The sequence below is a fragment of the Empidonax traillii genome, unplaced genomic scaffold (assembly GCF_003031625.1).
Source record: "Empidonax traillii isolate 1590-97213 ecotype Southwest subspecies unplaced genomic scaffold, ASM303162v1 scaffold262:size680716, whole genome shotgun sequence".
NCBI classification, from domain to species: domain Eukaryota; kingdom Metazoa; phylum Chordata; class Aves; order Passeriformes; family Tyrannidae; genus Empidonax; species Empidonax traillii.
The window spans coordinates 23,891-37,795 of record NW_020955455.1 but is presented as its reverse complement, the minus strand read 5'-3'; the positions used below and the strand labels follow the sequence as shown (position 1 = coordinate 37,795).

General features: G+C 40.8%; 1 protein-coding gene across 6 annotated transcripts in view; it reads left to right on the top strand.

Moving 5' to 3' along the window:
* Positions 1 to 13,905, top strand: part of LOC114060158 (ubiquitin-associated protein 2-like) — a 74,973-nt gene that overhangs the window by 41,681 nt on the left and 19,387 nt on the right. For 5 of the 6 annotated variants that reach the window (XM_027889423.1, XM_027889422.1, XM_027889420.1 and 2 more), the window contains exons 7-9: positions 4,558 to 4,612; positions 5,724 to 5,827; positions 12,644 to 12,696. In XM_027889423.1, the coding sequence (XP_027745224.1) occupies positions 4,558 to 4,612; positions 5,724 to 5,827; positions 12,644 to 12,696 (212 nt within the window). The remainder of the gene's footprint in view (positions 1 to 4,557; positions 4,613 to 5,723; positions 5,828 to 12,643; positions 12,697 to 13,905) is intronic. The other variant, XM_027889424.1, reaches the window with a different exon arrangement.

The window sequence follows — 13,905 nt, the reverse complement described above, 5'->3', positions numbered from 1 at the left end:
ACATGTGTCCGTTAGATCTGACAAGATACATCCACAGCTCCTGAGGGAACTGGCAAAGCAAGTAGCTAAGCCACTATCCATCATATTCGTTAAATGTGAAGTTCCCATTCACTGGAAAAGAAGAAGCATAACTTCCATTTTAAAAAGGGAGATTAGGAAGACCTGGGGAACTACATGCCAGACAATTTCACTTCTCTACCTGGCAAGATAATGGAGCAGATCCTCCTGGAAACTGCTAAGGCATATGGAAAATAAGAGGGGATAGGTGACAGCAAAATTAACCAAGCCAAAAAAAAAAAAAAAAAAGACAATTAGCATGGTAGCTGGGGACAGCAGGGTTTTTAGTGGCTTATTCTATTGTAAAAGTGCGTGGTTTTCTGGCATTTAGCAAGTAGGGAACTGGTCTGGAGAGCTGATCTAAAAGTGAACAAATACTGTTTTCTGGTGGTGGTTTGGTACTCGCCCACTGATAAGTGCAAAACTGTTGGTACAGGAAAGAGCAGAGCTTTGTGGGGAAAACCACAGTTGTGGTGGTTCTGATTTAAATGGGTTTAAGTTACTGTGGGATTGCAGCCTCAGAATTTGGATCCTTGCTCTGAATTCTGGTGTGAAGCCTCATTTCCTCACTGACATCTTAGTCACTGTTAAAAAGCGTAATATGTTTGCAGATACCCTGTGGGCATTCACAGTTGTTTTCATGACTAACTTCTCTGTGTTAGAAAACTGTACCTTCTAGTTGTTTTAAGGCCATGTTTTAATTTTGAAAGCTGAGAGAAATAACTTCCTCAGGGTGAGAAATTAAGAATATATTGGTGGTCTGGTTGTGTCAAAGAGAATATCAACCCCTCCCACTGGCATCACGCATTATAGGCCATGATGTATGACAATGCATTTGAGTTAGGGTGACATTTCAGTGGTCAGTACTTACTGTCCCGTAATTTGAGTTAATTCTTTGTAAGTGTCTTTTCTAGCTTTGAATTTAGTGTTAACCCCACTAGTTTGGTACTTCCCTTTTGTCTTCATTAGAATGCTTTTTGTTGCATTTGTTGAGTAAACCTAATTTTAGTTTTGACAGAAAGCACAGACACAGCTTTACAAAATTAGGGAAACACCTTGAAATTCAAGTTCAGGATTTACTTTCAAAGTGATCTGGCATAAAAAAATGCCTTTCTGGCTAGCAGTCTAAGACTGTGCATGGAACTTCAGGAACAACAGTATTTCTTTTCAGCAATTTATAAAATTGTAAGAGATTCTTATTGGTGTTTTTAGCCAGTAGTTTATTGTGTCCATGATGGTGTGGTATCTTACATGTCTTGCTTGCTGAAATGTCATCTTCTGTTTAGTGTGCTGTAGTGGGCTGACCTGGCCAGATACCAGGTACCCACTAAAGCCACTCTCTCACTCTCCCTCTGCAACTGGACAGAGGAGAGAAGGAAAAAAAAAAAAAAACCAAACCAGGTAAGGATTCATGAGTTGAGATAAGATCTGGGAGAGGTCAGTTACTGATTACCTTCATGGGCAAAACAGACTCAAAGTGGGGATAGTACTTAAATTTATTACTAACAGGATCAGAGCCAAAGAGTGAGAAATAAAACAGTCTTAAAAACACCTCCCCCTCTCCCCTCCTTCCTTCCCTGTTCTCCCTCCTCCCCTGCAGTGGTGCAGGTGGATGGGGAATGGGGGTTACAGTCAGTTGTTGTTTCTGTCACTGCTCAGAGAGGGGACTCCTTCTCCTGCTCCCGTGAGGTCCCTCCCATGGGAGACAGTCCTTGATGGACATCTCCATTGTGAGTCCATCCCTTGGGCAACAGTTCCTCCCAGTCTGCTGTCCCATGAGTCCTTCCCCCATGGGGTACAGTCCTTCATGGATGAGCTGTACTGATGTGGGTCCCCCACAGGGGCCGCAAGTCCTGCCTGGTAAAACCTGCTCCAGCGTGGGCTTTCCTGTCCACGGGCTGCAGGTCTCCAGCAGGATCTTGTTCCATCTTGGGCCTCCCACGGGGTCACAGCCTCCTTCATGCATCCACCTGCTCCAGCAGGGGCTCCTCCATGGACTGCAGGGGGGTCTCTGCACCCCGATGGTCCCCCATGGGCTGCAGGGACACAGCTGTCCCACCATGATCTGCAGCACCAGGGGCCACAGTTCTGGCACCTGGAGCACCTCCTGCCCCTCCTTCTGCACAGACCTTGGTGTCTTACACTGTTGTTCCCATGTTCTTACTCTGCTCTTCCCTGGCTGGAATTCTTTCTGTGCAATAGCTTTCTGTTCCTAGATATGTTATCACAGAGGTATTACTGTCACTCCTGATTGTCTTGGCTTTGGCCAGCGGCAGGAAGTCTGTTCTGCAGCTGGTTGGCATTGGCTCCACAGGACAGGGGAAGCTTCCAGCAGCTTCTAACAGAAACCACTCCTCTAGCTACCCCAGTACCAAAACCCAGCCACAGAAACCCACTGCATGTGCTGAGGTCATTCTTTCAGGCTTTTATACTTGTGTAAGTGTGGAGACTTACCTCCTTTTCTAAAATCTGTTTCTTCTTTCATCATAGCTGTTCCTACTGTCTCTCTGTACTGATTGTCTGATTACTTCACTCAAAAATATTTCTGCTTGACTGTTTCTGTGTTTCGCAGCTCCCAGTTGAACTTGTACCTGAGGTGGCCAGAAAACTGTTGATCTTGCTTCTGTGCAATCTCAGTAAATGGAGTTTAATACTATATTAATGGCAGTAGGATGTAATTTTATTATGTGATGACCCCCACCATGTCCCCAGGTAACCTTTTGTAGCTGGTTCTACTCTTAAAAAAAACCTTCTGGACAAAATCCAGAGTGCTCTGAGTTCTCTGCACCTGGGAGCTGTGACCCTTTAATGCCATGGAGCAGCTTCCCAGACAGGGGATTTTAGGTGGGCAGAGGAGAGGAGCAGTAGAGGAGGTAGGATGAGCAAGGAGGTTCAGAGGCCAAGTTGGAAGCAGTTGGGTACAGCTGGGCCTGGAGCACTGTTCCTTATGGCAAAGAGCTTGTGGGCTTGGTGAAGAAGGGTGGCAAATGCCAGGTTGCAGCAGTTGTACACTCATTCCTAACCTCTGCCTGCCTTCTCTGCATCCAACTGTGAGAAGAGAGGAAATAATTTAGAGGTGGAAGAGCTGGCCAGTGCCAGACTTCAGCTATTCTGGGTTCTTGTCCCAGCAAAATGCTGTGTGTTGCTGCATGGGAGTCCTTCCTCTGCTTATTTCATCCTACTACTTTGGTGCACCTAAGAAGTCCTTGAAAAAATAGGTCTAGAAATGTCTTTTTAGCATTTGAACAGTGAACTGGGACAAGGGGAAGAACTAGTGGTGAGAATGGGAAATGGTATGTCATTAAAACTTCCAAAACTGGTTTTACCATGTCTTGGAGCTAATGCTCTTACTCAGTTCAGGTAGTCCCCTGAAAACAGGAGATAGTTCTGATCCAACTTCAAACATTCTGTCATGGGTAATTCTGATGTTTGGACACCAGCATATTGGTGATTTAGGATTATAATTTTTGTGCTCTGGTAAACCTGTAGTTGCCTGGTAACTTATAATTACCACCTCATTTTATCATTAAAATAAACATTGTTTTTTGTTCTCTGAGTGTAGCTCTTGACCTCTTCCTGTTCTTGTCATACAAAACAGTATGCACAGTCTTCCTCAAAGACACCCCAACAAATTGGAAAAGCCTCTGGTAAAACCCCTAAAAAGGGCTGGGGGTGAAATCTATGCAGAAATACACTGCATGTAAGAAGTAGTTGCTAACATTCTTTATAGACATTTGCTTTATGGATTGTTACGTAACACACAAATTTTCATGCCTTGCTGACACTGGAATGTGCAAAAATAAAGCCTTTCAACTGTATCAGATTAACTGAGGCTGGTAATCAAAACTGAAGGTAACAAATAATTGTTTTTGTTAAAAGAGAAATGAATATTCCTGTGGGTGATAAAAGGGAAGCTGAGTAATTTGAACTGGGTAATTTCCTTGCCAGTAGCTGTGATTAAGGGGAAAGCAGAAGGAATGTGTGGTGACTGGTTGGCAGAAGCACAGGAGGTAGGGATAGACAGGTGGTTTGAATCAGAGTAGGAAACAAATGGAGTATTTCAACTTTGTCCTCACACAGATAAGGAGGAATAGGGAATTCGTTGAGCGGTCAGGGTATGCAGGGAGGCTTGGATTCCAGGGCATCTTGGGCAGGAGTGAGACAGTAGAGACAAAGTTTTGGAAAATGTCTAATGATCTGGCAGTAGCAGTCTCTGGGATGAGTCTTTACAAAGTTCTTTTATTGACATTTGGAACTACTTCATGAGATACAGAAAGATGGCAAAGAATTGCAGGTCCTACTAAAATGTGTGGTCTTGGTTGAACTGTGGCTTATTTGTGTGTGTTAGGGAAACAAATTCTGTGCAGGAATTCAGGAAATAAATTATATTTAACTTCAGTTGTGGTAGTTTTCTTGTTCAACCATGACATTCTGTAATGTGACAGACTAGTGACTGGTGGCTCCTCTGCTGTTGCTGTTAAATGGTGTTTTCTCTCCTAGGGTTTGGACGTGGCAGAGGGAGAGGAGCGGGGAGGTTTTCAGCCCAAGGCATGGGGTAAGAAACATGCAGAGCACAGATTTTGGCAAGGATCAAACTCAGTGGCAGTATTAAATTACAATGTTGCCACTGTATGTGTGAATATTGCTGTATGTTTGATTAACCAGTATGGATTCAAAAATTGACAAATCTCTTAGATGATGAATGGAACATTTTTGTCTTAAACCAGTATTTCTAACTAGGCACACTTATACAAACCTAATGTACATTTACTCAGTGTTAATATCTCAAACTTGGAGAACAATACCTGCCATCAGTACCAGCCACATAGTGCCTTGGAGGCTGAAAGTTGTGTTGTGTATTTAGTCTTAGGTCAATTCAAAAACAGATTCATTTCAGTGTAATATAGAATGTGCAAGGACTAGAAAGCAGCGATTATAAGCTTCCTCCTGTTTTTGAGGTTTTATGCGTTAGCTGTTTGGACATACATGGACCTTAAAACAGATGATTCAGAAGAAGTTACTCAGCAGCTTAAAAGTTTGCTCTCAATTTTGTTGGAATAGCTTTCTTTATAGAAACGTAGCCTCCACCACTTTCATTCAGTGTTTGCCTTTAATGGCACTTCATGTAACATCAGTGATGTCATGATGAGCAGAAGGCTTTTTCTACTTCACTAATAATCCTTCTTGTTCATACTTGTAGGTGAAGAAACTGAAAAGAGGTTTTTATTCAGTAATCCTTTTTCACCTTTTAGCTGCATCTATGTACTGGTGTCCTGGGCAGGTCTGGTGCTTTGGAAGGATGTGATGCTGGTTACTTGTCAGTCAGCCACCTGCTGAGAAACTTTTAAGCAGAGAGGATCTTATAATTTTATTTGTGTGTATAAACTAATGCTTTGTAAGACTGGGAGGGGTAGGTATGCTGTTAACTGCCTTTTCAGGAATTGCTTTGGTTCCATTTCTCTACAGGAATTTTGTTTTCCAGTCTCCTCACTTTTTTTCTCCTTTTCTCTTTTCTCCCTTTTTTATCTCTGCTCATAGAAGAAAAATTTTTTTTTTAAGTGAAATTGAGATGTTAAATCTAGTACAACTTCAGCTAAAAAGATGACACTTGTACTCGTTGAATGACCCATGTGTTCTCTTCCATTTTTTAACTTTTAAAACTCTAGGACATTTAATCCTGCAGACTATATGGAGTCTTCTGCCACTGATGGCTTTGGGACAAAATCAGAGATTTGGGAGACTGGTCAGAATGATGCAGATGATGGAACTGGTAAGATGCTTAAAGAAGTGGAAGGATTGAAATGAAGACCTGTAGCAAATTGCAGTTAAAATAACCATTCTGCTAGTGTTCACTTAACTTCTGGCAATGTGACTCCATCTCCTGTGACACAGATGTTAGTTCATTTTTATAGTTTAATTGCTGCTGATGTGCAGAGCACATGCTGTGTGTCTCTCTGGAAAGAATGAAGGGAAGGCATTGTGCAGTTTTCTTGTTCTGATACTAACAAGAAAGACAAAGGAATTTGAAGAGTCATTGGAAGAACCTTGTATGTGAAGAACTGTTTAAATATCTTAATACTGCTAAAGATCTCACATAATGTAGTTAAGGAGCATAATCCTAATAGAACTGATTGGTCCACAGGCAGTAGATAATAGAGTGTGAATAAGTAAGAAGAAAGAAAAGAAAAACAGTTTACAAATATGAATTCACTCAGTGACACTGGGATGGCTTTGAAAACCCCACCTGTGCAATACAGAAATGTAAGGATGTGAGTCTGTGGAATGGAGGAAAGTTCCAAGGTCTGCCATCTTTGAAGAGAGGAATTATTAGCAAAACACGAATAGGCACTTGAATAGAAGCCAAAAAGCTGTTGGCCTGTCTGAAGACAGAGGCAGCTCTGTGTTTCTGTGTGATGTTTCAAGTGAGAAGTACACACTCCCAGCTAAAGGCAAGAGACAGAGTTTGGAAAGAAACCACTTAACAGTGGTCTCGTGGTGATTCAGAAATGAGGTGGGTGACCTGCTTATTTGTGACTGGGAAAATAGGATACCTTGCGGCTTCCTATGTTCTGTGACAAGAGATGAAGACAGGAAATCCTGTGTCAGGATGGTGAAATCAATATATGGTTTTATCTGCACTTGAGAACTGTTGAGGGAGAGAATTTTTTTTAACTGCAGCAATGGTTAACTCTTCTAGTCTCTTTGTTGCTGAAGCCTACTTGGGTAATTTTTCATCAACCCCTCTGTGAAGTGTGGAAGGAGATCCTGGAGGCCAGTGCTCTGCTGAGTCTGCTCTGAGCTGCTTGAGATGCAGCTTTCTGAACTTCATATGAACCGTTTCCCACTTAGCCAGAGAAGGCAATGACAGGCTCAGAGTTTAGGATGGCTTATTAAGCAGCTGTCTTGTCACTCTGAGTGCCTTCTGGTCCATTATGGAAGAGTATATTGCTTGAGTATATTAATGGTTATTAATGGGAGCATTCTTGCCAAATATGGCATCTTTCCAAGGAATTACTTTTGAAATTATTTGGTGCTGTAGCACAAACAGAAACACACCTTTTATTTTCACCAATGTTAACCTTTCAAATAAGGAGGACACCTAATGTCTTGAAAATTCCTCTTGGAGTTCTTATATTGGTAGCAAGGAACAGGGTATGTCATCACAAGCATTGCGGAAGCAGTAAGATTAACTAGTTGAAGAAAACCTACAAGAAAGGTACGAGAAGACTGGAACAGAGGTAGAGAATAACTGGTTTGTTACTAATGATAGCAGCTCTATGGTTGTGGCTTACACATGACATGAGCTCCACTTCCAAAATAAGCTCAAATGTTTTGTGGCCCTCCCTGCTAACTCAGCGTAGCCTTCATGCGCTTCTCTTATGGCAACCTCTGTTCCTTGTAGGCATCTCCTTAATCTTCAGTAATGGAAGAATTCTACCTAGGAATAAGAGTAGCTTGGTGTGGGTAAACAGATCCCTGTAAGAGTATGAATGTGTCCATATGAGGGGTGTGCTGCTGAGCAAACAGATTGGTGGAAATTCCAAGTTCTAGCTGACGCGTGTGTTGCCTAAAATAGAAAAAATTTTCTGTACAATATTAGTACAGCTAAGGTAGAAAGCAGTTCTTTTAATAAAGCACTTTATGGTGCAGCAAATGCATAAAGAGCACTTGAGTGTCCCAGGTTTCTACAGTTTTATAGTACTAATCCATCCAATCTGAGTACTGTCCATCCCCAGGACCTCCCCACATCTGCCGCCCTGGCACGCCTCCATGGAATTGAGTTGGAGGTCTCAAGACCCCTTTCTTCCTCATCTTCCTCATTGTCCTCATCCTCTCAGCACGTGCTGTCTTTGCAGTTCCTCCCAGGTTCCTGGGCCTTCGAGGTTGCTTTGGGTACAGTGATAGTATTCTGGTCCAGGGGCATATCCCAAACAAGATGTGCTTGCTGGAGTATTTTCCCTTGAAAAGAACAGTAAATAAAAACCTGAAGAATTTAGAAAATTCGATATGAAGCATGATAATGGGGTTTGGTAACTGTCAGCTGCTGTTCTAAACTGTTAGAGACTATACAGTCATACTAAAAATCCCTATTTGCTATAAATCTTGAGAACCCTAAGGCATCACGTGGAACTTCCTTTGGGATGCTGAGTGTGTTTTTGCTGTGTGTGTGCCCCCAAGAACCTCACTGAAATTCAGTAACACAACTTAAGGCATGTGTGGAAATTTGGGGAGCATGATATGGAGAAGAGGTGTGAGAAAGCATTTGGGAATTGTCAGTTTAATGGTTCTTAAGTGTATGTGAATTGAGTGACTGTCAGCGTGGGAACGTCCCTGAAAATTACTTGGTTGGTGAAAATTTAAAGTAAACTAAACTTGCTAAGTGTGACAGTTCTTTTTGGGTGTTAAATACCTTTTTCTTGCTAGTCTTGGTTTACTTTCAATGCAGATGGAAAAGGCATCATAACTGACAAAACAAAAATGTCTCTCTGAAGAGTGTTTATTTTGTAGGGTAGGTTCTTTACACAAGCTCTCAGAATGTCTAAAGGAAGTCCCCCAGCCAAAAGGAATCTCACAGAAAAGAGGAGGCTTTAAAATTGAATCATTTACTTTTGTCCAAGAGGGAAGCACTTTCAGCCTTGTGATGGAAGGCTTCTTGAGGGTTTTTAGAGAGGCTGCAGCTGGGGTAGTAGTTTTAAAGCAGAAGAGAGTGCTGGGAAAGAAGCAGTGATAGAGGGGAAGAGTGGAAGACAAGGTATGGGCTGGAAGTAGGTTGCACAAAGTTGAGCATGATTTGACTTGTCAATCCCAAATACAACTTTTCAGGTTTTTTCACTTTACATTTACAGTGCTGTTATGTTAGTTCCAGATCAGCAGACTCAGTTAAGTTCCAAACATAGAGTTACTAAAGATTTGAATGTGGGAGTTGTATATGTATCCATAAAGATTTAAGTGGGTTTTATGGATGCCAGGTAAGAGTTTACACAGAGGAAGAGCATGTTGGAAAATCACTCTCATTATTCCTCGTTACCCAGTCCCAGTTCTTATTTCATCTAAAAAGAAAAGAAACAGTATTAGCTCATACTAAACACTTTAAAAAGTATTGCCTGTCATCTGCAGTTACATTAAAGAGGAGATAGCAGGGCAGCTACTGGGCAACTAGCTGGAGAAACAAACCCAGTGTGCTGATCAGGATGTTTTCTGAAGTCACCAGGCAAATACAAACTCTCTGTGGATTCTGAGTTATTTACTAAGTAATTCCTCTTTTAGGCAGTGCTGGGGAATTATAAATAGCAACACTTTCATTAAAAATACAGTGTATGTTTCTGTCATACATGCTCTGAAAGTGCTCTAGAACCTCATATCCTGAATTGCTGCCAGAAGAATCACAGTAGCTTGAGAGAGGGGTGTTTTAGGTGCACTATTGTGTAATCCATTAGAAAATCTAACAGGTTTTGTGGATGCAAAATTTAGTGTTGTTGGTTGAAATACAGAGTAAAGGGCAAATCTTTAGCAGTTCGTAATGTTCGAGTCTAATTGTGTTCCAAATAATATGGCATCAGTTTTCCTGCATCCTTATTTTTATAGAAGTAATGTGCAGATGAAAGGGTCAGGTCGGGAGAAACAAAATGACCAATCCTCATCTAAAAGGGAATAAGCCTGAAGAGTATGATTCATCTCTTACCTTTTTTTGTAATGTACAGGGCAGTGGGAGTTCCCGAGTGAAAATCGCAACAGTTCTTATAAATAAGTTATGTTGGAGGTGCTTGCTTCTCAAAGGGGCTTATAAAAATGGAACTTTGTTCTGGTAATTTATGGGTGCCTCTACTTTGGTAGAGTTTCATAAACTTCACAGAATAACTTCCTTTGTCATCTTTGTTATGAGCAGCCTTAAATGAAACTGAAGAATGACAGAAAATTTTACAATCATAGTGTAACTGTCAAGAGGGAGGAAGGGAATTGTGTTGCTTCGAAGTTACAGGGTAGTTGGTATTTGAATTTGTAGTTTTGTGGGGTTATTTTGTTGTGTGGTTGTGTTTTGTTGTTGTTGTTTGTTTGTTTGTTTTGTTTTTTGTTTTTTGTTTTCTTGTACATCTGTGAAAGTCATAAGGAACCTTCTGGTCATTCTAGAACTTGAATGTAATCCAGAAGGAAAGAATTAGTACATAAGTTCAGCATAGACCAAGATAAATTTATTTTGAGGCTTAAGTCAATGTCTAATTATTCAAAGAAAGGAAAAAAAGGAAGTAATCTGACAAGAAGAGAGGAATTGGAGGAAAATAACTGAAGACTTGCCAAAAAAACGTGTACTTTTTATTAGCTTTATAACTTTCTAAAACTGAACTTGATACAAGAAGGAACAGTGAAGAGTCACAGAGAGCCATCTGGATTGAAGGTGGTATGACAAAGATCCTTGAAAACACAAAGCATGATTCTGGTGGAAAGCAGAGAACTCTTGAATTGTGATGCTTTGCAAGGCGTGGTAGAAAGGTTGGGAAGAGGATATATGGAATTGCAAAATTGCCAATGTGGATTTTGAACTAAAAGGAAATTGATGTGTCTATGGCAAGATCTGACTTAAAAATCCCATTGATAGGAGGAAAACGTTAGCGAACTGGATTTAGTGCAGGGAAGAGCAGTGAAATTGAGACTGGAAGGATTGAGTTGGGAAGGAAGAGTGTTAATAAATTTAAGTAATAAACTTGGCAGCTTGGGTAAACTAATAAAAGGGTGAAGAGTTGTGCTCAGTATTTAAAAAGAGTAGGTGCTCAGAACTCCTAAGTAGGAGCAACAAATAAATGTTTGAAGTGAATGTCAGGAAAACATCACAGGTATTATTCCAAGCAGGTTCAGTCTCCCAAAGATGGTGGGGAATGCTCAAGAGTTGAACTTGATTTGTCTGAGCTCTTTTTGTACTTATTTTGTCAGACTCCAACCTCTGTTGTTAGAGGTCTGACACCAGCACAGGGTTTGTCTTCTAGAGGCAGTCCTTGTATGCACTGATGGGGGATAAATACAAGCAGGGCAAATACCAGGATCTACTTCTTTGAAGAAGAAATATCAGGGGAAGGGATTTTGTGCTGGTCAGTGGAAGGGAAAGAAAATCAAATGTTTATCTAAAAACCACTGCTCATTGGGCATTTCCTCCTTTTCAAAATTTCTTCAGAAATGTGTGGCTTAGTCTAGAAATTTGAGGCATTGTAGTGCTGTGCTTGGGTGTGGTTCTTGGTTGTAACAACATGTAACATGTAACAACATCCTGGTTAGGGGCTGTTGACTAAAATGTGAGCATGGGATGTTTCAGTCTCTGAAACTCTGTTGCTCCACAGAGCCAACACAGAGCAGATGTTACCTTGCTCAGGAAGTGCCAAATAGTTCTGGATTCCAAGGTATAAACCCCTTCTCTTCTCCCTCCCGTGTGTAACTTCGTGGTTGACCTGATCTCCTCACTGGATTAGTGACGTCCGACCCAACTCTGCCAAAACCCGCTGGTTTTTCGAGTTGTACAGAAGGAAGCACTAATGCAGTGGTGGCATTAGGGAGTACAAGGTGGATTTGATGCTGTGTTGTTCAGGGTGGATTTATTTCTGGATTAATGTGTCTCAGAGGGTTCCTGGTTAAGTGAAAGGAGGTGATTGAAGCAGCCAGTTCTTTTGCTTTTGTACTTGATCAAGGGTGACGGTGGCGGTAATGGTGCTGGTGTTTTCTTTACTAGTGGTTGTGTAGTTTAAATAAAGGCTCTGGTTGTTGCTGGGATAACCTCCCTTGTGCTTTCACTGGTGGGCCTTCAGTCCCTCTGTTGCTCTTGCATGTCTGTGCCTGCTGTTTCCTGTGGAAGGGATCAGGTTCTTTCACCCATAGGATCATTTCTTGTAGTTTTCCTGTTTCTGAAGGCTGTGGACTGCGTGCTGTGCTCCAGCATTCACCAAATAAACTTTGCCACAAGCTACAGAAAGAAGTGTTTGTAGCTACAGTGGAAACTTGGACTTTTTTGCTGCCATTATGAGAATTATACATGTTTTAAAATAACAGCGCTCTCTTGGGATGAGGGATTGGAGTTTGCTCTGAGGAGAGAGTTAAAAGGTTGGAAAGGAGCCTCCAGAGGCATATCTTGGGCCTTGAAATTGAATTTGTGTAAAGTAGGGTTGTGGATGTTGGAGCAGGTGTTGTGGTTGTGTTTTGTTCAGGCTCTGTATGAATTTGTGCATGAAACTGGGAAATCCTGTGAGAGGGTTGGGTAACTTCTCACCATCGCTGGGCACATGGGAGAAAGTTCTTCTGATGCTTGGAATTAATCACGGGATGCAGACATGTGACGTGTGTTTACGCAAATTAAGTCTGGCAATAGGGGCTAAGAAATTCCTGAAATCAGAAATTAAAGACAGGGGATGAGGGAGTGGTGGTGTTTTCCCTCCCAACTCCTTTCTGGAGCTTCCAACTGTGTTTCCAAATACATTTCCAACCACTATCTCTTTGTTTGGGGTTCCACCAATAATTGAAACAGGATTGCTTTTAAAGCAGAAGGGTTGAAACACAATGCTGTGCTTTTAACTTGCACCTGTTTTGTTTTCTTCTCCAATTATAACAGGAGCATGGAAAAACTCAATAGAAGAATGGACAGCAGAAGACTGGAATGAAGATGTAAGTGCACCTTGTTGCGTATGCCAGTTGATTGTTTATTCTTTTCAGAGTTTCTGTGTTGTTTCCAAAAAACAAATGCTTTAAGTAATACTTTCCTGTATGCATGCAGTGGTATTTCTTACTATGTTTCTTGCTGTAATTCCTATTTATAATATAAAGATTTAGATAGGCTTATTTTTAAAATAAAACTGTACCAAGAAATAGACATTGATTTTTGCTGAGTGGACAGTAGATAGGTTTAAAAAGTTTTATTCCAAGTTAATTATTTTTGAGTTGCAATTCTCCACTTCCCAGTGCTGGTGAGTGATAACTGCATATTTCTGCCTACTACTGTATAGGGATTTAAAGCTGTATTATCACAACAGTTTTATGTAATTAAGTGTTGAAGCTTACTGTCCACTTTTAAACATAATTTGATGCTTTTTGTTTAAAATCTGTAAATTGTTCCACTTGGTCCACTTTGTAATATTGAAAAAAGGGAGCTAGTATTATGCTAAAATTAACACTTAATTGCTTAATTCCTGTTGTTTCATCATGATGTGTTGTCTAAAGGGCTACAGCAGTTTTGGTTATCATTCTTTATCAGGTGAGATGTGTTTTGGCATTTATGATCATCGTGTTTGAAAATCTCATTTGTGATGTTCAGTTTTCAGCTGTTGTATTAAAGTTTAAGAAATTAAAAAAAAAAAATGAGTGTCAAGAAATGTGGAAAGGAGAAGCTCTTAAGAAATCTTCTGTCTTTTATAGGAACTCTCATTATTTCAAGTTTGTTTTCAGAAGAGTGAGAGGTTGTCTCTGAAATCATCCCTTCTGCCTCCTCCTTTAGGAGGGCATGTCAGTGCTGTCTCTAGGAATGTGTGACTGTTTCATTAACAGATACAAAGACTCCATCCTTACCTAGTGAGAGCTACGTGTCTTTGAAAAAAATTAAAGAAACTCTAAAATTTGTAGGCTTTCTAGATCACTTAATGCCATCAGAAGCTGGTATATTTTTTAAACCTGTCCTCAGTTTCTCCAGTATATGCTATAAATGGCCTTACGCCCAAGGATGGTGGAAGCTTATGACTTGTTCTTACCCCTTTTTGATGCTGCTACAATACAACAGTTGTAGTATGGGAGGGGTGTTGATCAGTGGTGACTTGCTAGGGGTATAATTTTCTTCATTGGTTATTAAAACTGAATAATTCGCATATGAATCTTAAAATCTCT